Source organism: Tubulanus polymorphus, chromosome 1, assembly GCF_964204645.1.
Source record: "Tubulanus polymorphus chromosome 1, tnTubPoly1.2, whole genome shotgun sequence".
Taxonomy (NCBI): domain Eukaryota; kingdom Metazoa; phylum Nemertea; class Palaeonemertea; order Tubulaniformes; family Tubulanidae; genus Tubulanus; species Tubulanus polymorphus.
This window is the reverse complement of record NC_134025.1, coordinates 28,927,833-28,952,173: the sequence shown is the minus strand read 5'-3', so window position 1 is coordinate 28,952,173 and position 24,341 is coordinate 28,927,833. Positions and strand designations below refer to the sequence as shown.

General features: G+C 36.6%; 4 protein-coding genes across 5 annotated transcripts; 2 read left to right on the top strand and 2 right to left on the bottom strand.

Annotated features, from left to right (window-relative positions):
• Positions 1-745: 745 nt before the first annotated feature.
• Positions 746-6,887, bottom strand: LOC141903812 (alpha-soluble NSF attachment protein-like). Its single transcript, XM_074792143.1, has 9 exons — positions 6,655-6,887; positions 6,137-6,216; positions 5,368-5,484; positions 5,206-5,252; positions 4,546-4,623; positions 4,160-4,215; positions 3,736-3,820; positions 3,487-3,660; positions 746-3,110 (listed from the first exon to the last, which is right to left on the bottom strand). The coding sequence occupies exons 1-9, from the start codon at positions 6,750-6,752 to the stop codon at positions 2,961-2,963; spliced, it is 885 nt and encodes a 294-aa protein (XP_074648244.1). The 5' UTR covers positions 6,753-6,887; the 3' UTR covers positions 746-2,960.
• Positions 6,888-6,889: 2 nt separating this feature from the next.
• LOC141903804 (cation channel sperm-associated protein 1-like) lies at positions 6,890-9,973 on the top strand. 2 transcript variants are annotated; one of them, XM_074792126.1, is made up of 12 exons: positions 6,890-6,953; positions 7,275-7,748; positions 7,957-8,070; positions 8,218-8,374; positions 8,538-8,629; positions 8,711-8,860; positions 8,933-8,996; positions 9,072-9,153; positions 9,321-9,375; positions 9,454-9,538; positions 9,696-9,810; positions 9,888-9,973. In XM_074792126.1, the coding sequence occupies exons 1-12, from the start codon at positions 6,908-6,910 to the stop codon at positions 9,903-9,905; spliced, it is 1,452 nt and encodes a 483-aa protein (XP_074648227.1). In that variant the 5' UTR covers positions 6,890-6,907; the 3' UTR covers positions 9,906-9,973. The 2 variants fall into 2 exon arrangements, with proteins under 2 accessions (XP_074648227.1, XP_074648236.1); XM_074792135.1 differs by lacking the exon at positions 6,890-6,953 and adding an exon at positions 7,118-7,184.
• Positions 9,974-12,993: 3,020 nt separating this feature from the next.
• LOC141915290 (transmembrane protein 196-like) lies at positions 12,994-14,586 on the top strand. The gene is made up of 3 exons (XM_074806777.1): positions 12,994-13,387; positions 14,115-14,171; positions 14,254-14,586. The coding sequence occupies exons 1-3, from the start codon at positions 13,208-13,210 to the stop codon at positions 14,584-14,586; spliced, it is 570 nt and encodes a 189-aa protein (XP_074662878.1). The 5' UTR covers positions 12,994-13,207.
• A 2,089-nt stretch (positions 14,587-16,675) lies between these two features.
• Positions 16,676-23,979, bottom strand: LOC141899607 (ribosome quality control complex subunit NEMF-like). Its single transcript, XM_074786019.1, has 30 exons — positions 23,840-23,979; positions 23,649-23,717; positions 23,221-23,323; positions 23,023-23,148; positions 22,620-22,768; positions 22,446-22,513; positions 22,271-22,360; positions 22,121-22,200; positions 21,980-22,044; positions 21,823-21,898; positions 21,575-21,715; positions 21,402-21,449; positions 21,171-21,331; positions 21,006-21,083; positions 20,843-20,906; positions 20,678-20,766; positions 20,476-20,579; positions 20,332-20,394; positions 19,961-20,131; positions 19,568-19,626; positions 19,228-19,481; positions 19,033-19,141; positions 18,526-18,648; positions 18,307-18,453; positions 18,083-18,230; positions 17,907-18,001; positions 17,605-17,708; positions 17,250-17,293; positions 17,070-17,149; positions 16,676-16,985 (listed from the first exon to the last, which is right to left on the bottom strand). The coding sequence occupies exons 1-30, from the start codon at positions 23,896-23,898 to the stop codon at positions 16,899-16,901; spliced, it is 3,054 nt and encodes a 1,017-aa protein (XP_074642120.1). The 5' UTR covers positions 23,899-23,979; the 3' UTR covers positions 16,676-16,898.
• Positions 23,980-24,341: the final 362 nt, after the last annotated feature.

Sequence of the window (24,341 nt, the reverse complement as noted above, 5' to 3'; positions counted from 1 at the left end):
TTATTATTATTATTATTATCATCATCATTATCTGATTGATTGTTATTAGGTTCTATAGAACAACGAATTTTGTACATTATGAATTAATTGATAGATGTATAAAGTTATGTTGTATATTTTCATGATATAAATAATAATAGACGGTGCTTAAGTCCACCCTAAAATAGATACCTCGTCGTTCCACTCTTCTAATTGATCAAAGATGCGCGAGTACTGATACGATCCAAGAACAGTTTTAATTTAGCCCCGCCACTGCTTTTTAAACTCACAACCCACGACCCTAATCACAGATACTGTTCAGATAGCTACTGTTCTGTGAAACAACCACCAGTTCAATGAAATTAAAGTTGGTTAAATTTTATTCGTTTAGAGTTGAATAAATTTAATGTTTTAGATTAACTCGCTAGCACTGAATTCTACGGTCCGGCGTAAGATTCAAATCATCGATATCATTGAGGCAACCTTAGATTCTTCGTGTAATGTGGCTTAATCCCGGATAGCCGCAGGAGGGGTTTCTGTTCGTGGATACCGTGCTGATAGGACGTGTTTTATAATACAACTAGCGATAGTTCTGTGTTATATACTACGGATTTTGTTTCCATCTTCATTAAGGAAGATCCCACATTACATGGCAGAGCTAAAATTTGTTTGCAATCGGAATAAGTCTCATAGTCGTTTCTTCACCCGGAGTTCAGTTCCTTCCATCAATGAATTAAAGAAGACTTTGATATTTTCTTATATACACAATCAATTCAGTTTATTCTGTTGACGAGACTGAAGATAATTCGTCATCTCAATTTATATATTCGTCTTTAAAGCGCTATATTTCTGAACTACTAATTCTCCACATATTTTATATACATACATTTTACATTCCATAACATGCTCATAACCAGTGATATTTCTGGTACCAGTTTCACCGATTGTCTAAGATTAAGTTTGAAAAATCGTTTCATTTTCAATCATATTACTTATATCCTAGTTGAGTTTAACTCACAATCGGTGAACCGGGTGCTGGAAATCTCACACTGTTAAGAACAAAAATTGACGACAATTGACGAATATCTTCAACGTATTGCACAATATTTACAAATAAAACTTTCATAGATATCCTGAAAATCAAAAAAAAACGAAAATCTACAACAGTACACGGCAATTCAGTACAATCTGAACACTTGAATATATGTATTTTCATATTTTACGGGTTGTCAATTTTTCCACACATTTACATGGATTTATTGACCACATAAACGCAACACGTCAATACTGTCTCATATAGCCTGGCAATCATAGATATTTGACAGTCGATATTGTCGACTGGGAGGATATATATATTACACATCCCACAACTTTCTAAATTCATATTACACATCATACACATTACATAGAAGTATGCGCTATATTTTCAACATCGAGACTGAAAGATAGAACCAGTTCTAAACATCTAACATCAATAGGAATGCATAGAAAAAGATGAAAACCAGAGGCCAGTTTCACCGTGAAGGCTTACATTCGAGACCAGTCTAAGACCATCTGAATTCTGTAGCCAATCTAACAACTTAAAACCAGTCATTTGGACTTAAGTCACGACTATCCAACTGGGCTGTGGGTTCGATTAAGTGGTATTAGTCACTCACAGGTGATTTGAAATTCCGTAGTTATCAACAAGTTTGGATAAATACAGTACACTCTGCCTCACTTATATTTTTCAATATTTCACCTAGTTGAGAATCAGGGTAAGACAAAAAATTTTTCAAAATAAATTTAGTAAGATTGAATGGTTTTTTCAGTAGGTAATCTACTGTATTTCAAGCATTAAAGTTTCAGGGTCTACAAGTACGGTTTAGGAAAGCCTCGGATGACTCGTACCTCAGAACTCTTGTTAAGTAACTACAAAGAGTTGAAATATTAAACATAAGAATGAATCCATAATTCACCATAACCCAGAATCGTGTGACTACGTCATATGAAAAGCAGATATGATGAAATTATGTTTGATAATAATAGAGTTAAACAGAAACGAACAGCTATAGACCAGCAGTAAATAATAACATGCATGAGGTTCAATCACAGTAGTGTATGTAATAATGCAGTGGTGCAAAAATGGAAGTTGGAAATACCTCATAATTGATGACAAACATGTATTACTGATTCATGACAACTTATATACATTCTAGACTACAATTATACATAGGAGACTTTAGTAATCGACACTTCATGCATTTAAAGATCCATAAGAAAATAAAATTGTACCGATTGCCGCATTCTTATGGATGTTTAAATGTACGGGAATCGCAATCGAGTGAATTGACTTCACGAATTAACTTGACGGACCTAAGTGAGTAGAGCGAATGGAAATGCACGAATCGTATACAAAAACTGTGGCGATCTGAACGCATTTAATCTCTTAAATGGAAAATAATATCGACATATCATCACGAAATGAAAAACCGGCATTTCAGGTACATTTCACACGAGACATAACACGAGGGGCCATCCATAAAGTAATTGTGCTTCCATGGGGTCCAAAACTTTTCCCTAATGTACATAGTACTTGAAATGTGCAAGGGGAATTTAGAGCGCAGGAGCTAGTTCCTTAGTCATGGCTTAGACTTAAGACCAGTCTAAGACTATCTTAGTTCTATAGTTAATCTAACAACTTAAGACCAGGCCAGTTGCACAGTCGTGACTTAAGTCCAAAAGTCGTCTGAAATCTTAAGACTAGTCTTAAGTTGTTAGATTGGCTATAGAACTAAGTTGGTCTTAGATCGGGCTTAAGTCTAAGCCATGACTATGGAACCGGCCCCAGGTTCATAACAGACGGCTCCTAAACGTAGAATTGATAAATACTATTTATAATATAAACGTCTGCTGGAAAAAAATCATGATTGAATAATGTAACGACGTTAATTAATCGATTAATTAACGATATCTCGTCGTTGTCGAGATGTTTGATACGTCTAAGTGAGATCGGGAGAGTCACTGATTCCTTTCTTTATGCGTAACAGTATCGTAGTCAACCACGTGTCCAGTCGTGAAATGCTGTCGTAATCTTTCACCGCTTCAGTATAAACATCGATTTCATTGTCTTCACACGCTTGCATCAGCGTCTGCAAAAAAAACCCGAATAAACAGCGGTTTGGAATTTAAAATCCTGATTAATTTCTTTTTATTTTCATCATTAGTTCAATATTTCAGTCCACAGTTGAGTGGTTGAATTGATATACCGGTTGCCGGTATGGATAATGAAACTGCAGAGGTGGATTTCATAGATGTGGAAGAAAAATAGTCCCTGGGAACATTTTGAAATTTGTCTTTATAACCATGGTTTCTCATTGTAACTGTGATGGTTGTCACCCAGATTGAGGATTTACCCCTAGGGATAACTTTGATACTCGGTCTATGAAACCGGGCCCTGGATATCAAGCAGTGCATAATTAGATAACCATTTCTTCGGTGAATAATGATCATAATTTTACTCCTCACCTTGAGAAATTTGTGTTCCCTCGAACCGGAGAAAACAGGAAACATTTCCTCGTATTTAGCCATGGCTTGTTGTGCATTCAGCAGATCTATACACATGTGACAGAGAGCCGCTTTGAAAAAATACTCCTTCGCTCCGTAATGCAATAATTTATTATCCATCGCATTACGACCGATCTACAAATAAAACAAAACGAAAATTAATTCAGGCCAAGTTTTAGGGAAGAGAAAACGTACTTCATAAATATCTACCTCTTCAAATATCTCTACAGCTTTGTCATACATTTCAATTTGGGCACAAAAATGGGCCACTTTCGTAAGACATTTACTCGCGGAGCTGAAACGAAAAATACAGAATTTCATGTTGTAATAAACAGATATCAAACCGCTGTAATTATTCTGAGCCCTACACGATTTTTGTTGTCGTATAACAACAACAAAAACATCAAGACATTCATTAAGCTAGAAAAAATATCTTCGGGGATGCCATTGCAGTACGACACATTATTGCAAAGGTGCTTCAAAGATCCGAATTGCATCAAAAATGTATTTCATCTCTACTCGAATTACTTGACAAATTGCTGTAAGCTAAAAACGATTACTTTTTTAGCAAAGAAAGGTAAAATGATCGATACTCAAATGAATGTGACAGTTAGTTATACCAGTATCTCCGTACCTATTTGACTCTTCTCCTTTGTAATAATCAGCAGCCTTTTCATAATTACTGATAGCCTAAAATATGAGAAATAATACTTTTCAATGCAGCCGCTGCATTCAAACTCTCATTAGAGATCTAGGACGCAGTTGCACAGTTATGACTGATGGCCCAAAAACGGTCATGAATCTGAAGACTCTGCCGTCAGATCGGCGGCTATAGACAGTAGACTGCTATCAGCAGCCTTTTTTTTATCTTAAAATGGGGATTGTCCCTGTTATTTATTTGGTTGGTAAATTTCATTTGATGTTTTGATTGAGTGTCCCTTACAGACCCCCCACACCTGCCGGGAGCGAAACACAAGCCTTTAACTGTGCAATCGGTTCCTGATATTTTTCTAAACCAACCTGCTCCATATCGACTAATTCTGTTTCATAGATTTCTGCGACAGTCATGTGATGTTTTGCTGCCACTGTAAAGCGGCCCTAATGAAAAAAAAAAACAATGCATTGAATCATTTATATATTGACTATTTTAGATCAACACTCCTTAACCTTCCACCATGAGCTTTTTTCTCTGTGGATTCGATCAATATTCAACTAGCTGTTCGTAATGATTGACGTAACTGAGTTACTAGTTCATTAAGTACAATCGAACAAACTGGTTAGCCTACACCAGCATACAGAGTCAAATATCAGTAATCTATTTAAAATAGATTAAGCTTAAGGCGTGTAATTTGAAACGCAACGTATCATATACCTGGTAAATATAACGAGGCATTCAGCATTTGCAATACAAGAAATTATGACAATTTAACCTACGGTGAAGTGTTTACAACAGGAAGAAAGAATGAATCCATTAGGCTCGTATCTACATATTGATCGACAAAAATGACGTACGGATATAAATAGAGAGAAAATAAACAGCAACACATTTCTTTGATACCCGGTAAACATTGTTCTACGCTCAAACAAGGAAGTAATATAGCATTTACGCAGTGTTATATTCAAAATATAGCCAACCGATCTCTTCAATTCATACATATTTTCAAATGCAGTTAATCTTACCATATCGGTGTAAATCTCTATAGCCTTCATCATTACGCGTATAGCCTCTGCAAATAGATGATTTTCATAAGCATAACGTGTACATGCATCAAATAAAATCATCGATAGAATTTCTTCTAATTTCTTCTTTCTTCTATCATTATATCGTAAACAGTACTTTACCATTTGGATCTGCTTTCTTGTAACACGTGGCCGCCTCTACGTAATGCGTAGCTGCTTCGTGTTTACTTTGCATGCGTAGTTTTAGCTCGGATGATTGACAAAATGCATCACCAGCCGCTTAATAATAAACCAAAAAATACATTCGTCTTCATAGACGACTCTTGATCACAGAATACAGTTTAAACTCGAGATCTCTTCTAGGGTAACAGTGTCAGACACTTCTCACCGGTGAGAGATGACTGATACACAGATACACAGTTTTATAGGCTTGGGGTTTATTATACCAGGGACAGATCCTGGCAGCTGGAAGAACGGGGGGTTCACCTTATATGAAGACTTAACAGATGTGGCAGGTATCCTGTCAAGCACTTAAGGCGCGATGTGACCTGGAAGAGATTGAGTCTGCCGGGGTCCCACAAAATTTTTTTGAAAATTTAGGTACATTTATCTGCGATTTTAGAACATATTACTGCTTTAAGCAGTACTGTGAACTTTCGCCATAGATCATAGGCGCAATTTTTCACCTGTGATTTTCGAAGGGGCGCTTGGTCAGAAAAGGGGTTCCACAAACTCTCTGGATCCACTATTGAATACCAATGCCACAAAGAGAGCCAGTTGATCGATATAAAGTTAGGGATATAGGTGTATGGGTAATAAAACTGATCACCTGGCAGCATTAAGCGCTATTTAGATCATGATTTATCATAACAGTATTACTAAAATCTGGTACCTCAATAAATCTATTCAGTCAGACAGACAGTATACTAACCTTTCCATTTTTTTGCCATTTTCAAGGCATAAGCGGCTTTTACATATAATTCTGCAGCTTCCTCGATCTTTGAACCTCCACTAGAAATATATTCAATACCAATAATTCCAATGTAAGATAGAAATATTTCTCGGGTAATCTAGCCTACATTTTGATTAACGTTAAGACCTAAATCAATTTATGATTGTGGGATTGTAATGTTTTATTGCATCATCACAGATACAACGGGGATTTCGTGCGGTTCATAATCATAATGAAATTATTCTTGTGTCCAGAATTGACTGATATACAAATGACAACCAGTCTGATTCCGGACAATCTTTACTAGTTGCCACTCTTATCAGAGACAAAAAAGCGGCCCCTATCTAACTCCAGGCCAATACCTCAACTGTAAACCCTTACACTAAGCGCCACGTAGTCGTAGAGTACGAGTAGATTTAAACAACAGGCTTTCCTAAAAATTCAGAACATTATCAAACGAAATGTAATCCTGTATGTGATGATGAAATTCAGCTTACCCGAAAATTGAAGAGAAAAATCCAGCAGCTGACCTCATTTTCTTGTCGGCCTGAGCTAAAAGCTCGAGACCCTTCTTTTCATTGGGGTCGGTTGCCATTTCTAAATTATTCCGTTCTTCAGAATCAGGTGATTGTCAGTCAGAAATACGAGTTTGGGGCCGAGAAATTCCTATTTTTAGGTAGAAATTCTCAATGAAATGAGAAGACTTACGCATGCGCAGTTGTGACTTCCGCATCGAGAACCCGGAAGTAAATGAAACGTCAAAAAGCGCTGAATTTAAACCCGAATTTATCCACCGGTAAGCGTTTAATATCGTTCTTACTAATTCCACCATTAATCTATAATTAATTCAGACGAAAGGAACTGAAAAGTGATGGCGATTTTCTTGTAGTTTCGCCGTAGTATGGCATTGTATACTCGAGTTTAGATTGGCCACAAGGTGGCAGCACTGTACGGCGTAATGCGTTTGACAATTAATTTTTGTAACGGCTAGTTTTTCTGATACTTTCTGAATAAAAAGCATCTTTTTGTAAGATTTCGTATAAAGTTAGACCTCCCGCTACTTATGTTGAAAAGTTAATTGCCTAAAAAATCATTTTCATCATAATTTATTTTTGAGGTGACGAGATGGCGGCCGAGGAAGTCGAAGATTTGGAACTGAAACATCGAATGCTCGCTCAGGATCATGACAAATATTTCCAATCCCGTCGCCCTCGAAGACGTCGACACAGTAGTTTCAGTTACAGATCGGTGGGAAATTCCGGCAAAATCGGTTTAACCGCACAACAATTACCGTTAGTGCCGTCGGATTTCCTCGAAAAATTGAAAAAAGAAAAACATGAAGAAGTAGAAGAAGAAGAAGCGAATACCGCGTTGAACGACGATCATTTAGACGGGAAAACTTCGGCGAAACCTAAAGAAATCAACAAAGAACGAGTGAAGAATAAATTATTTGACAAAACTGGACCAGTCCACCATTTATTATACAGATACGTGGATTCAAAAATGTATTCACTATTTATATTGCTGGTCATCTTATTGAATACTATAATACTCGTCGCGCAAACTTGGGAAGAGATACAAGTTAGAATGGGTAAGATTTAGTTAATTGTTAATAAAACAATGTTGCTCGTGATTGTATTTAAATGAACACCCCTGTCTATCAGCTATTCCGCTATGCGTATCATTATCCTTAGGCTCCGAAATTTATCAAGTTCCTTTGATAAAATCACAGACAGACAGAATCCTTGATTGCGACAGTTGAACGTAGAGTCCTGATTAGGTCTATTCTCTATTTTCAGGATGGTACATTAGTGCCTCTGATAACGTATTTCTTGGAATATATGTTACGGAATGTGCCATGAAAATCTTTGTCTTCAGAAAGTTTTATTTCAAAGAAGGGTGGAATTTGTTAGGTATGTATTGAATCCTGGTGACACCTGTTGGAAGGTTGAACCCGTGGTTAAAGCTGAGAGGCGAACATCACATGAATTCTTTTCTGTGATTGTGATGATTAATTTCTCACTGAAACTCGGATGTTTCATAAAGATATTTTGTTTTAGATTTCGTGATCGTGGCATTCAGCGTGGCTGATTTCTTTTTGCCGATGCTAATCGCCAATGTCGGTTTCCAAATGAGCGGCGCGGCCATCTTTCGCGTTCTAAAGATTTTCCGATTTGTGAAAGCGATTCGTGCTTTGCGAGTATTGAGAACGATAAGGTAAACGACCTGTTTGTTTCGGTTATTGATTAATGTTGATTAATGTTCTATTTTTCACTCATATTGTCTAATTTGTAGACCTTGAGTTTGTCAAATAAACTGTAAACTGTAAACTGTAAACTGATTGGCTGGTGATTTAAAAATGCATGGATTTTATTTCTAGAGTTTTAAACCACCTTCAAGTTATCATGACGACTTGTTTGCAGTCAGTGCAGTCCATGGGAGCAATCGTTGGTCTAATTCTATTGTTCCTTTGTATCCTTTTGATGATAGTATAAGATTCTACAGAGTGTTAATGATTTTATGGTTAATGTAGTTTAACTCTATATGAATCAGATATGTTCGCTGTGATTGGTCGAGGATTGTATTTTGAAAAGGACCCGGAGAGATTCGGTACACTGTACACGGCTGCCTATACTCTGTTTCAATTACTCACTCTCGACGATTGGTTCTATATTTACAGCGATATTGAAGCTAATGATCCAGGTACACGAGATATACAAATTCTCAACTACATCCCAGAAAAATTATTTCATAAACGATGATGTTTTGTTTCAGGTTATTGGCATGTGTTTTTCTTTCTGCTGTTGTATATTGTGATGGAGTATTTCATCTTTCTGAAGTACGTATCTTTTTAACTTTTCTATGAACTTCGAGTTCAATGATTAGGCGCTATATATTTTATTCGATTTAACAGTTTGTTTGTCGCCGTATTAGTGGACAATTTTCAACTAACTCTAGAAGCAGCTAATGAAGCCAAGAAGAAAGTGAAGATGAATGTAAGTTAAACTCATTCGTTTCAAGTCCATGGGTTTTAATTCAAGTTCATAGGTTGAAATGGATTAAATGGTATATATCGTATCTATTGTCCACCATTTTCCATATTCACTTTTCCGTAATTTTCCGCGTTAATCAAATCAAATAAAACGTTTCCATCATTTTACAGACAATCGCTTTAGAAGATGAAGAAGATGATGATTTATATTTTCCATCCTCTACAGGTAAAATCACTGCAACACGTGATGAATTTGAACTGATAAAGACTATTAATGAAAATGAAATGTGCTGTATATTTGTAGGGAGTACAATGAGTTCGGAAGATAGCGAAGAAGTGAAACCTGTAAAAATGCCAATGGATCATTATTATAAATATGGATCTGTTCAGTACGTTCCATTAAAATGTCCAGCACCCAGTTATGAGTTAACTCTGAGTTGAAATTAGTTCATTTTCGACGAGTTAAATCATTATTCATAACCATTGAACTTGATCTTTTCAATAGTCATTTCTTTGCGTGAAATATATTGATCTTATCTTCTTCAGGACTAAGGAATTGCTAAGTGATTTGTTCCAGACGCTTGCAGCTCTTGAGTATAACATACAGTTATATCATGGACAGCAGTGCAATCTTGATGCTATCGTTGATCTCTGCGCTGAGGTGGGCATTCTCACAATTATCTGTTGTCATATTCATCCCTGTATTGAAACCTTATTCTTATCCAACCTTTTTTTCAGACACCTGACGATGTTTAGTTCACTTCGATCAGAGATAAATGAAACTAATGCTACTCATAAATTAGAAAATATTCAATTATCCGTTTACAATTGTTCGATTTTTCAATTTTATTTACAGCAGTTCTGTGATATTTGTTTGAATAAACTTTTTGTTATTGTTGTTGTTAAATTCGTGAATTATGGTTATTTATTTGACAAATTTATATACACGATGCGAATAACAAGGAACGCTTAGGATGACTCACTAACCCCTCCGTCCAGCTGATTCACGACCATGCATCGACGAGGTGAACGCATAAATGCATCTCCGATAGGTTTTTTCGATGACCATTCATGTTACAAATGACACACATCTCCTTTGTTGAGTATATTTTCGCTGGCGCGTGGACTAAAATTCTGCGCCGAGTTGGCGTACGCAGTTTTTGCTCGTAAGCTCTGCGTGCTTAAAGAAACGACCATAAGACATGATTCCTACAGTTAGCGAGAAAAGAGCCAATGGTGTTTATTCTTTTCAGATATGTTATCATATAAGCTGCACGCATTCATAATCAAGTATAGGTTTAGGGTTTGAATATATCTAACTCGATCTACATTATCATTTCTGAATCACTCGGTTTTCGTACCGGTTGCTGCGATATTCAGCGGCGGTGTTTTCAACCATAGGTCTTGCAAATAACTGATAGGTAAATAAGTCTGAAACCTAATGCAAAATTATATATCATGACGTCTTATTACGCTTATCGTTACATAGATACTCAAAAAAGTTATACTTTACATTCGGTTTTTATCAGAAAACCATATAACCTATACATTTAATTAGCAAGAACCTGTGTAAAATTACATGATATAACAATAGTTTCCACGCTCCGGTTGTTTAGAGTCAGGAGTTCGAACCTTGCGCCCAACAGCTTCAAGTGTAGGAGCGTCATCTTTTTTCGGTTGAACCGACTTTTTCGTTTTATCAGCTATTTTTCTTTGCTTTCTTCTCTGGGTATCAGTGGCATTGGGTCGTCCACGCGAGGCGCTCGTTTGAAAAGCTGTTCTCTGCTCTTTCGCTTTCTCGATCGGTTTCGCATCTCGTCTATTCCGCGGTGTAGTTTTCGTGCGTGGTCGCGATTCTGGTGTTTTAGGTGTTTTTGGGGCACGAGGTTTTCTCGGAGATTTTAAGCGCGTTTCTGCAGCGGGAGTTGGTGTTTTACTCGCTGCTGCTGCCGTGCTCTGACGAGTTACTGGTCTTGACGGTGTTTTTTCTGGACTCTTCGGTCGTGTTTTGTCTTGTTTTGTCGGCGATCTGCGTCGAACATCTTTTGAAATATTGATATATTGCTGTGGACGAAGCTGATCAGAAAATGCTCTCATCGGAGGAGACGTCACTCTATCCCCTGCCTTTTTCGTATCTTCTGCAATTTCATCGATTTCTTGCAACCATCTACGAATTGAACTTTTAACATCTCTCTTTGCTGCCACGGCTTTTTTCACATTTTCATGATTCAATGGCGATTTACTCGCCGTTTTGCCATCTGGTGTTTTCGAAGGTGATCGTTTAGAAGTACTCGGTAGACTGTCTGGTTCTTCTGGAATGGTCTGCTGGTGGGTCGTCTGTGTCGGAGCCGTGCCGGGTCTTGTAGCTGAAGACGCTGGTCCCCCAGACACAGGAAGTGTTTGACTTGTTTTCGGTCGATTCAGTTTGTACGTCATCAAAAGTCGGTTTCCCGATGAAGATATTCCGCATGAAGGAGAAACCTGTTTAAGAAACTCATTTACGGGGGTAATTATATCTCTGGACTGGTCTGTAATCAGTGTTGATTCGTCGTAGTCGTCGGTGTAATTAGTTTCTGGTGTTTGTGTAAGTTGAGTCCTTAATGTTGGAGTCTGTGTCATTGTTGACCGGTATTTCGCTTTCCAAGAACTGCTTGCAGTTGCACGACTTGGAGTGGAATTTGACGAAGAAGGCCGTTTAGTCGAACTTAGAGCAGTTTTTCTCGGGGATTTTTGTGTTTTCCCAGCAAAACTAACTTCTTTTGCCTTTGATTTGGTTTTTGCTTTCTTTGCCGATTTTGCGGAAACCGGGCGTTTCGGCGACACCGACCGAGTTCTTGACCTATTCGATTTTTCGGAAGATGCCGGACTTCTTTGACGGGCAGAAGTAGATTTCGTAGTTTTTTTGGATGATCTCCTATTTGATTGAATCTGCGTTTGTTTCGTCGGGCTTTCGCCCCAAGCTTTCTTTGGTTTATCTGGCACCGGAGGAACTGGTCGTGCCAAATAGATTGGTTTCGGTGGACCACTTACTTGAGTTGGGTTTTTCAAATCTTTTACTTGAACGCATCTCTGGAGAATTCGAAATTCTAGGTTCGTCATATTTTCAACTCCCCATAGTTGGTGGATATTGTCAAATCTGCGACGTCTACGGCGATGGTTTATAATTGCAAGTGCCAACTCGTCATCTATACACGAAACTGCTGCCAATTGCCGCGCTGAACACGTATTCAAGTCGAGCTTTTCCATCATTCGATGAATAATTCGTTGAAACGCGTAAAGGAACCAAAGACAATGTCAGTGACGAAAAACAATTTTAAGCACAACGGGTGATGTTGCTATGTGATACGATATTTGTCACTGGACATCTTTTCGTTGTCATGGATATGGTCTACTTTTATGAAAAAAGATATATCGACATCCATTTAATTCATTTATTTCATATCATGATATATCATTTATTTAATGCAATTTCTTGCTTCTCAAAGTTTAATTTTTTTCGCAAAACACACACGGTGCCAATATTCTAAGCCTACTTATCTCTCGCCGATGTGAGTAAGTTTATAGCAGAGATATTGCCGTATTTACATTGAAGTGTTATTGGAAATTTGCTTGTGCGCCTGGTACCGTAATAATAAACCAGATCAATACGAAACGATGATAGAAGCCTGATGTACACCGCAAACATAGCGACGATTTGCAGCGTTGAACTGCTTTCTGCTTGGCGACATAGTACCACGATCCACCGCTTGGTCACCATCATTTGCCGTCGCTATCATCAGGATCAGTACAATAACAACCGTTTTCTGAGTTTATGATTATTTTCGAATAAGGATGTACATCTAAATGTTTTAGAGTGGATATTTATTGTGAGACAAAAACAGACTTTATTGAACGACGCATATATACATCTATGTACGTATGCACGTACATACGTGAACCATAAATTGTCAATAATATAATTGATTCAATTTCAACAATTTCAAACTATCAGGCAACCAGATGGATAAGAGATAACTGGTTAATATCTTCATAAAACGGGACTAAAAACGGAATTTGCAATGCATATGACTGTAATGATAGGTGGTGAGAGGATGTATGCCATCGTTATTGCCACCGTAACCTTCGCAGTGGTACATCTGATACTGGGTTTTGTGAGTGTTTGTATCGGTGTGAGCGCATCCATACAAGCTGAAGTTTGGCTCGCACACAGAGTATCCCCAATATGGAGTGGTGGATTTGTAAGTTGACAAATATGAGTAATATCTAAAGCTTTCATTTTTTTAAAAGTTTATGAAAATGTTTAACACACAAAAAATAATTGTAGATAGAATTTGAAAAAATACAACCCCCAGATTTACAGCTTTACGTACTTTCAATACCAGTCGATATATAATCATATTGATAATTATCAAACAAGATAGGTAGTTTAAATGTGGTAATGTGTATGTAGAATATCCTCGGCTTCGAAATTTGTAATAATGATAATCATTGTTTAATTCTTGAAAATTTACAAATCATGAATTAATTGTATCCATATATCGAAGATGCTCGATTTAATCTATAAATTTGCATTCGACGTGATGAGCAATTTTGCATAGCAATGAAAGAGCGCCTGACCATGGTAACATTGATGGAATGCCTGGCTATCCATCATTATATGTGCACCGAGAATCAATGGTCGTGTAAATTTGCCAGTTGCTCCATCCTCATTAACTTATTAATAGGACTGCATTCAGACTGTGAAAATGTCATAAGAGTATATGGTTCAAATCTTGGCTTAATTTAATTCAGTTCTTCATACATGGGTTCACTTACATGTCAATTGTGCATAGCATCTATTAGCTGCTATCCTCCGGCGCAAGATACAGTTCATAGAGATTCGATCCAGCTAAATTAACCTAGGTTGCAAATCCCTTGTGCAATTAGTGAATATACGTGTAATATGACGTCCTATTGTATTTTCAGTTTATTTTAACTGGAGTTATGGGGGTATTTTCAGCTAAACGAAAGACCGCATATGTGGTATGTATAGTGTCCAATGAATAAGACAGCGAAATGGTAAAACCCTGAATCACTGTTCAACCTCTTTCTCTCTTTGTTACAGATTCTGTGTTTTACGGCATTTTCTATCGTTTCCCTGGTTACGGCAGTGGTCAGTATACAATTATTACGGCTAGGTTTGGTCAACCATACGACTGACGGACACACATTCCAGAAAGAAAAACTCGACATGCTAATAGTGGTGGCACTGGTAGCTACGGGTGCGGAATGTCTTAATTGTATCATTTCAACAATAGTTAGCTGTAGAATGGCTAAAGCCGCTAAAAAGGAACTGTTTAAGAAGAGGGACGGAACGTTTCACGTGCAGGTATTAGGGGAGAAGGATGTTGTTATCGTATCGAATCCATTACCCAAAGATGGCTTCTCTATTTTATGATGATGTTACTAACTTTGCTTGCCTTGCCTCTGAATGGTTTGGGTTGAATCTGGACTATAAACGTGTTGCATGCGCGGATGGACGCCAGACGTTACTACTAATGGCAAGACATTCATTTGGTATATCTACTTTATTCTCATATTTTGTTTAATTCTATCGTCAAATCGGAAGGATCGAATGTACTTTTGGTTTGAAAATCTGAAAGTTTTGCTTGCTCTCCTCTCTCTCTCTTTCTCTTCTTTCTTGAACTCTCTTCTGGATGATGTACTAAATTCGCTCGAATGTGATAAATCTACCTGGGAGCATGGTTTATCATTGAATTATTTCATAATTCGTTTATTTCTATTACTGGGCAATAAAGATAAATGGCCTTGCTTGGTGTTTATCGGTTTAAGTTTACATGAAAATCTTCTCTTATATACGCAGTTATTTTGATATTCAAATAAAGTGAATGTTCATCTATCACAATTTATTCAAATAGCTGTATATATCATATTATGTTATGATCGATGTGTTTGTTGTAAAAAAAACTATGTATATATTTACCGAATGTTTCAAATCCCGGCATCTCATTTTTGTAAATTCATGTTTGATCTCGCCGTCTAAACGGTGAGTTATTATATACAAAATCTATGGGTTTGAAAATGCATGAATTCTTTTTAACATGTAAGGTTTCGCATGAATCCCAAAAATCGCTCGTCGAATTTTTCAAAATTGTACCCGGGCCAAAATGTTCTATTATATCTCTCAACAGGCCGTTTGTGGAAGTCTTAAATTAAAACAAACACATGTATTGAAATCGTGGAAACACGTTCAGCCAGCCGGACTCGGTTCGAAAGAGAACAGACTTTCAGGCAATAATTTCGACAGTTACCGACAAATTCCGAGGAAGAAAAATGTCGTAACATTCGATACTGACAGAAACGGACGAACTTTTGTAGAAAATCGGTCGAAAACTGTTGAATTATCTCCGATTTGCGGATGAACGTTGTCGGGCGTTGTTTTTAAGTTCTGAAAAAAAGATTCTTCGATCGTTATTTTTCGCGTACGAGGAATCATGTCGTGCAATAAAGTATAGAGTATATACGGTATATGAAATAGTTCTCTAGGCAGATTCCGCTATTTATTCAAGCATATTTCATTAGCAATGGAGTGTATGTTCCTCCAAGGCTCAAGGTTGTTCAGATAATATTGCATTTAAATGAGAGATTTACATATCCAGAAGAAAACAAGAGCGCTAATAAGCAAACGGGTTTTTGTCACAGCTTCTCTGGAATTTCCAGACTAAATTCGATCTAGTCTCGATCTCTCAGATTTGCTCGTCGTCTCAAATTTGATTATAGATTATGAGTAGTAAACGCATTAAGAGGTAACCTGCAGATAATTAGGCAATTGAGGTCGTTAGGCCATGGGTAATTATTACAAGTAACATAGTAAAGAAGATTTTTTAACGCGTGTTATTCTAGACCGATATTGTGTCTTGTGCGTATAGATGTTTTACACGAGGGTAATTGTTAAGTTGGTGACGTAGCTAATCAAATACATAAACATGGTGTTTAAAATACCACTGTGAAACTATTATTAATTAAAGATGTTGTTTAAGCATCGTATGTAAAAAAAAGCATAATAAAAGCGAATTTCTAAAACAATTTTTCGATTTTCCAATTCTTTTTCATTTTCCAGCCAATCTCGCCGTGATTCTAAACTAGCGCTGAAGCATTCACACACAGCAGCCATCGCGGAGAACTAATCTATTCAAGCATCTTTTTCCCGTCACCATGGCAACGTGACATTCAAGAGATGCTTGGTTTTTCTTCAATCTCTCTTAAAGCGGCAGCAGCTACAGCCGACTGCGATATACCATTCATTAAACACCGTGAATTTCCTTTCATGCTCTTCGACCTTAAATACGTTTCACTTCTAGTAGGTTTCCCGATACGAAATAAACAAATAAAACAATCTTTGAAAATATTCAACCATTTTATTAATTCAGCGAATAAGAGATTATTATTCGCAACAACAAATAATGCTACAGCCGACTGCGATATACCATTCATTAAACACCGTGAATTTCCTTTCATGCTCTTCGACCTTAAATACGTTTCAATTCTAGTAGGTTTCCCGATACGAAATAAACAAATAAAACAATCTTCGAAAATATTCAACCATTTTATTAATTCAGCGAATAAGAGATTCTTATTCGCAAAAACAAACAATTTTTAAATACACGATTATCAATTGCACCTCTTCGTACGCTATCGAGTCTTTTTCAATCGATGTTCACAGAGACAGAACTCGACATATTCTACACTTCACTTCTTGCCTTTTCCTTTACTTCGAAGTAGATTCGGTGCGGAAACTTTTACTTTACCGGGGAAATTCCGCGATATGTCATTATCCTGAAATATAACCAACAGCAAACATTGGATATACGCGGCTATTGCGAAAGAGACGACTCGATAGAATTCATCTCGTTTATTTACCTTGACTATTTTCAATAAATCTTTTTCTCTAGGCGTGGTCGACTTGTCAAACGTGAACATATTCAACGCAGTTTTTGCCGCTAGAATTTAGATAATAATGTCAGAAATAATAAACCGATGAAACGAAATCGAAACCAATGAAACAAATTCATTACTCTTATAATTTTATTGTTGACTTACCTTTCCCCCTCTTGGTAGTTCCAGGAGTTAGTTTCACCTTAAATCTATGAGTAGATATATAAATTCATAGTAATGTAATGTAATTTATTTCATCATCAATTATAATTACAAATAAAACGTATAACAAATAAGTAGATTGATGATGAGGGACCTGAACAGAGCCTTAAAGGCTGTTCAATCACGTTCAGGCCCCCTAGAGAAAAAAAGAAGATTGATGGTAATGATAACAATAATAATGCTAATAATAATAATAATAATAATAATATAATAATAATAATAATAATAATAATAATAATAATAATAGTCATCGCGTTGAAATAAAGCTCAAACTCAAATCAATGTAAATAGTGCTTACTTGTAATTAGTCATCGTGTTATAAGGGGCGATAACAGGTATAGCGTAATGTAACACATCCTCTACGTCTGGTATTCCAGTAAATGAATCTAACATATTCAACTCCTGAAATTATCCAAAACATTCATTCAATAAGAGCTAATTTAAATAGATTGGAAACTCGTTATAACGATTCATCAGTTCCAACAAACTTAGAATTTTGTCCAAAATACGAAAATATCAACTATTTCGTACAGGATATAATGCACAATCGGTTATAACGAACAGATTTTGATGGACAAACGTTTGTGATATCATGCATACCTCTGTCGGTAGAGTCTCATCTTCAACTGTGTCTAGTTTCTCATCATCAGATCCAGGATGTTCAACAGCAGATGATTCTTTCTCTCCGATCGCGGCTACAAATACTCAAAACATCAGTTGAAAGCAGTCAAAACTTATTACGAAAATTATATTACGAATCTCAGATATTTTCTTACCTTCGTCTATAGTTATAGCCTGTAGTCTTTCAGAAGGAGTACTATCGCGTGTATATAGAGGTTTATTCGCCATTCTCCTCTGTTTTTGTTCCTGTTGCATTGCCTTCTTTCCCTTCTTCTTCTTATCCTCTTTTTGTGGTCTCGCCGACTGTAATAGTTCGAGTAGGAATTCATTGATTTGTGAAAATCTAGTGGGAATGAGGATAATTTCGAAAAGAACGTACAGCTAAGATTTCCATTTTAAGTTGACGTTCTTCTTCATCTTGATCTTTATATTTTTCTTTGATTTTCTTCATTTTCGCTTTTTGACCACGTTTTAATGGAGCTTGCTGCTGCTGCTGCTGCTGTTGTTGTCCAGAGTTTCTATTTTTCTATCACGACACATTTCAAATATTTCACATAAAACTCTTTGTTAATACAATAACCATTAATCATGAACTTACCTTTTCTCCATCCTCCATTAATTCCTCATTTTCTCTACCAGTCTCTTCATCACCGCCCTGATTGTCTCCCTTCTTCCCTTTTTTCTGATTTTTCCGTTGCTTCTGTGACATTTTTCCATGGCCCTAATACAACACGTATAAATAAGAGCCCTTGTGCAATGCTTAACCCTCTCAGTGCGTCTACACCGCAGTGCGGTGTATACATCAGTGATAGATTTTGCTTGTACACCGCACTGCGGTGTATTGATGTAATTAGACTAGTAATTAGTAATTATCCCTCTTGAAAAATGGCAGCCGTGTCAAACATAGTGAAATACTAGTAACTAATGATACACCGCACCACAGTGTAGACGCACTATAGTGGTATTCCCGTTGTTCAACACGCTAGGGTGGAATTTTTTAGAATTTTAAAATTATCTCTAGCACTATAGGGTATTAATTAGTCAGTACTGAAAGGGTTAAATTCACAGAATTGTTAAGATTTAGAAAATTTTTCTAATTTCTTACAACTTTTTCAGTAACAGTTGACAGATGAATAGGTTCATTATCCCCTAAATATACAACATCCTGTTCATCTGTATGAAATTTGTCATCAGAATATCCTTGCAGTTGATACCTATAAAAACAAAACAGAAGCCATCCCTCAATAATCACGTGTCCTACCTATCAAATGAATAAATAATATTCAAAATAATTACTTACTTATCCCCAGTAACATGTTGTAGTGATATATTGGTATCGGGGAATGATATTTCCTCTTCTTGCACCGGTTCTAGATTCACTTTAACTGCATCATCGGATTCCGAATCCGAGTCATCGGTATTATCAGCCGCATCGTCGTCCATTGATATCTCCGTCCCTTCACTTTCTAATGTTCCTATCTCGGAGATTGTGTCTTCTTCCGCTGTTTTAATTCTACGTTCACCGATATGACGGAATAAACTATCCTCATCTAACTATACAATAATACAGTATGAAATGACTACACCTCATATTATGATATATGCCTCAATACATTGCGTAACGTGATTCCTTAATTTACCTTAAACATGAAACCGAATCCATAGACCAGGTAACACGGTGGTAGATAATTCTTCTTGCCTGAAATACAGAGCAAATTCGTCACAATCAATACAAAACTCGAGTTTTTATCATATTTTATCTTATAATTTTTTTTGTTTAAGTATAGGCTATGGCTGTTAATCTGCTGTCTGTTCCCCATCAGAAAATCGCAGACTATTGCCGCCTATCTAACAATTCACCAGGTCCCCTGTCTGGTCCAAGGCAATTTTGATATTTGTATGAATCGAAATATGTTTGTAACCTGACGCACAGACAAAATCCATGTATCAGGTCGTCCAGAATTCACCCATCAAATGATATGACTATCTAAGAGGGAGAGGGGAGTACAAGTAGCGGATTGAAATGAACTTACCTCGAATCATGAAAGAACCCGTTGTTAAATATTCACCAGTCGGCGCAGTTTTAGAGACCTGATCGTGATGAACCCACCAAGCGCTAGTAACTACTTTAGCTTCCCACGCAGCACTGTTACAAACAGCCATCGTTCCAGCTTCATTCAAAGCCTTCGGCGTAACAGGTTCACCTGAAATCGCCGTTCATTCTTCATTACATGCTCGATTTTATTCAAAGATAATCGGTTGAAATTTGGGGTTTTTAGGTCTAAGGTTAAAACATTGGCGATGGAACTCCTAATAAGATCTAATTCTTCATTTCTCCTAAACGTTTATGCTACAACTATGAACCTGAAGGAAGTCAACAATTCTCAAATACATGTATAATCACCTGAAGGATTTTTTATGATGACAGAGCTAGCACCATGAAGATCAGCATGCACATAGACATCACCTACAATACAATATAAACATGGATATAGCACATCATATCATCTCAGTTTAATTGATGATTAGAGCACTATATAAACAGTACCTGGACGCAGGTATCGTTTGACTATCAGTTCATTCTGTTGTTGATCTCTGCCTCCGATTATCAAGTAGTTTTCCGAACTGATGCACCAGAGAAATTTTTCAAACCTACAAACAGCCATTCACAAACACAAGTAGAATATAATTCTAAAATTGTAACAAAAATCATCGATGAATCCGGATTCAGTCAGAGATGAAAACCTCACCAGTAAGTTTTACGTGTTTTATTAATGCTAATAGCAGTCTGTACATCTTTCAAAGTTTCTTTCGTTTTTCTCTCCGCTGATTTCAGAGCCTGAATGAAATATTCAGACAAAATTAATTCTCATCCAACGCAAAGATGTAGAAGAGCTTTTCTCGGCATAAGTTACCTTTGCAGATGCATCTATAGTTTTCTCTTCTTTCACTGAAGCGTGTTTCTTTTTGTCGTAATACCTGAAATAATTGAAACCAATCATTCATCAGAATATACTGCTAATCTTTATTTTACAAATAAGATTTTTTTTTCAAATTTTTTATCAAAGTTTTACTCACCTCCTCGCATTCGCATAAGCAGAAAGATTCAGTTGTATTTGTACTTTAGTTGGTTTGATTTCATCGTCATAAGGATCTCTAGAATTGAAGAATTGTAAACATGAATTCAAAATAGACCCTAAGTTAGAATTCATACACTATATTTGAGTATAGTATCATATTTACCGTAGTAACATTGTTATTTCGTTAGTATCGAGTTTGAGCGTTTTTATAGAAGATGCAACTGGATCCCCTTGAATCGTCGCTTCCTTCACAATATCAGATATTTCCGTCCAATCTATTTGATTCGCGATCGCACTTTGAACAATCATTATAGCTCTATCAACCTGTGGAGAAATTACTACCTTGTACATTCTACATATGAGTATTGACTGCAAAAAAAGGTGTTTAACTTACCAGATTCAAGTTGATTTCTACTAATTGACCTTTCATCGTGTCAAGCTCCTACAATATAATGGATTAATACCGGTATTCATATTATTGAAAAACCTTCTTCATCAAGTCAAATATGGAAATCAAGTCAAATATCTATAGTAGAATACAGAGTAACAATAATACAGTTAGCATACCTGCTCTTTTTGTAAAATGTCTAATCTCTTCTGATGATCTTTCTTCACATTGTCTAGTTTCTTCAGCGCAGTTTTCTCCTGTTGTAAAGCTTTAACATCAAGCTTTTGGCTTTCGATCTTGGAGAAAAATTCATCTACTGCCTAATGGTAAAAAGAAACAAAAACACTGAATTGCAAGCATAGGTAGGAAAATTCTCATTGATCTTTAATAGAACTAGATGTACATGTATTATCTTTGGAATGAATACCTTATTGAAATCCACATGTTCTATGAATGGCAGATCAGAATGTTGTTTATAGAGGTACGGATGGAATTCTTTATATCTGAAATATATTTCAACAGTCGTTTTAGACGAGACAAAATCAGTGTATTCATCGCACATTGGTGACAGTTGATGAACTCACGTCAGTAATTCCTGTCCCTCTGAAGCCATTTCTGCTTTTTTACGTCTTTCCTGTATGATGTAACCCTAAATATGGAAGAAATATGATAAATGTCAATGATCCATCTAAATTTTTATACAATATCATAGCAAATTCTTGTACCTTACACTCCTCTGTGCGGTTTTGACTGTTCTGTAGCAAATCTTCAGCGATTTGTAGAGCAGAATACAATTTCGGTAAATCTGAAAGAGACAAAAGAATTAGTCAAAATCCATTCAATAAAAGATTATTTCAACAGTGTATCTTATTTACCTATTCCGATGTTAAAATTAACACCGATTTTTAAGTTTTCAGTGAAGCCCGCAGTAAGCAGAGAATGTTCAACGAGGGCTGGTCCATATTCTAAAAATACAACAGTTGATAACTATTAAATGTATATCATAGTTGAACAGATTCTTGTCTCTAAAGGATACAATTATCAACTGACCGAAGTGAGGTGTTAAGATTTTCTTCAAATAATCCCCTTCTTTAGCATTCTCAATGATTTCTTTCAATCTAAAAAACAAAAATCGGTGAATTTTCTAAAATCCGATACCAGGTAGGCCTAAGTAATTTTCAGAGAAAATGACAAATCAGAACTAAAACATGGCCTAGGGCTTACCTGTCCTGTGATATAAAAGGCGTTGGTTGTTTCGCATTCTCGATGGGATATTTTTCACGCACGGCAAAGCGGACATCTTGACTGTCATCGGTTCGAGGTCGAAGTATATTCATTATAGTAAATTCATGATCGGTTAAAACTATATTTCCCTGAAAAAAGTTGCCCACCATATTTTTCCATACAACGGATCGATCAAACATACTGATAAACAATAATTACAAAACACAGGTTTCTTACAGATCAGGGAATTGAAAATTCTTCGTGCCACTCATCACCAGCTAAAAATTCAAATTCCCATTTTCTCATGAAGAATGAAGAGTCAGAAATTTCCTGATTCATCCTGCAGAAAAGAATCAGTTCAAAATTCCCCGATCTGTAATAACCGTGAAAGCAACTTACTTACCCGATCGTATAATTCTAGAATAAGATGATAAGCAGCTTCTCCCGAACCAAACTGTAAGTCTATAATTCGATCGATTCCGAGTTGTTCTATTTTTTCCAGACGTCGTGATCGCAGATGTTTCCGCAACTATAATAATTTCACAAATGAACGATGAACGATTTCACGAGTGAACATTTGTTATCATAACCAAATAACTACCTTCATACTGAAACCACTCGGCATCATATTCTTCGGCCAGTCGAACTCCGTACTGTGGATTTTATTTCCAGATTCTAGAAGAATCATCGCCTTTTCATCGGGTCTTGAAAAATATAAGAAACAAATATGTAAACAGCCGTCAAACGACAATCTCACAATTTATAACAAGAAATTAGCAGCTTCATTAGCTCAGTGGGATGAGGTGGGATGTTGTTGCATTCACTATCTATCAGCACCCAGTGACAAGTGGGTAAGAGTTCTGCCGGTTGCTTACAGAGTGTAGGGAACACTTCAAAGGCATTGTACCATTGTGAAGTGAAATCAACGACACAATAGGGTTAGTCTTGGGAAACCAACTTCCGAAGAGGCGGAAGATTAAACAGAACATTTTTATCAAAAAATCAAATCAAATGTTTATCAGTATTTACCTGGCTAATCTAATGAGGTATGTTCTGTGATCTATGTCATATACATTTGCGACTCGTAAGCCTATGAATCTACAACGAAATAGAATAACGAAATGATGAAATGTTAAGTTTGACTCAATAAAGTGTATTCATATTTGATTGAATGTGAAGAAGTAATTAATTCAATGTCAGTGCCGCTGACGAACTGTCACCTGGAGTTTAATTCACTAATAGCAGCTCGTATATCTATTGTACTGTATCTCGTCTTCATTTTTATACGTTAAAATGTATTTTAGTGGAAAATAAGAGATTAATCGAACGTTTTATCAATTCATCAATTTTCAATTTATTTCCGGGTTTGCTATTTATGGACACGCGATGGCAGCACATTACGGAGTCTAAGCAGGAGTGCTCCAAAAATACCATAACCCTATTTGCCATCTCAGCCACTGAAGGAGTTCTCCACCAAAATTTAAACCCTGTGTGCCTTCTCAGCCTAGATGATAGTACAACCTGACTCCATGTAGCTGAGAATCATAGACTGTAACTCCGGGAACAGTTTCATAAAACAAGTCGTCTACCCAAGATTTTGGCAGAGATTCAAAGCCCTGAAGAGAACGACAAATCTTGTCCCATAAACAACCAAACTCCACAGTCATTCCTTCCACACGCCCCGGACCATCCAGACTCAGAGATACTCAGTATCCTCAAATC

Coding starts and splice junctions, on each gene's coding strand:
- LOC141915290 (XM_074806777.1), top strand. CDS start 13,208: ATGCATATGACTGTAATGATAGGTGGTGAGAGGATGTATGCCATCGTT. Junction 13,388..14,114: donor CAATATGGAGTGGTGGATTT/GTAAGTTGACAA, acceptor TTGTATTTTCAG/TTTATTTTAACTGGAGTTAT. Junction 14,172..14,253: donor AACGAAAGACCGCATATGTG/GTATGTATAGTG, acceptor TCTTTGTTACAG/ATTCTGTGTTTTACGGCATT.
- LOC141903804 (XM_074792126.1), top strand. CDS start 6,908: ATGAAACGTCAAAAAGCGCTGAATTTAAACCCGAATTTATCCACCG. Junction 8,861..8,932: donor TATTGAAGCTAATGATCCAG/GTACACGAGATA, acceptor GTTTTGTTTCAG/GTTATTGGCATGTGTTTTTC. Junction 8,997..9,071: donor GAGTATTTCATCTTTCTGAA/GTACGTATCTTT, acceptor TCGATTTAACAG/TTTGTTTGTCGCCGTATTAG.
- LOC141903812 (XM_074792143.1), bottom strand. CDS start 6,752: ATGGCAACCGACCCCAATGAAAAGAAGGGTCTCGAGCTTTTAGCTCAG. Junction 4,216..4,545: donor AATTAGTCGATATGGAGCAG/GTTGGTTTAGAA, acceptor CTCATATTTTAG/GCTATCAGTAATTATGAAAA. Junction 3,821..4,159: donor AAAGGAGAAGAGTCAAATAG/GTACGGAGATAC, acceptor TTTTCGTTTCAG/CTCCGCGAGTAAATGTCTTA.
- LOC141899607 (XM_074786019.1), bottom strand. CDS start 23,898: ATGAAGACGAGATACAGTACAATAGATATACGAGCTGCTATTAGTGAA. Junction 20,767..20,842: donor CTATAGATGCATCTGCAAAG/GTAACTTATGCC, acceptor TATTTCATTCAG/GCTCTGAAATCAGCGGAGAG. Junction 19,482..19,567: donor GATTCGGTTTCATGTTTAAG/GTAAATTAAGGA, acceptor ATTATTGTATAG/TTAGATGAGGATAGTTTATT.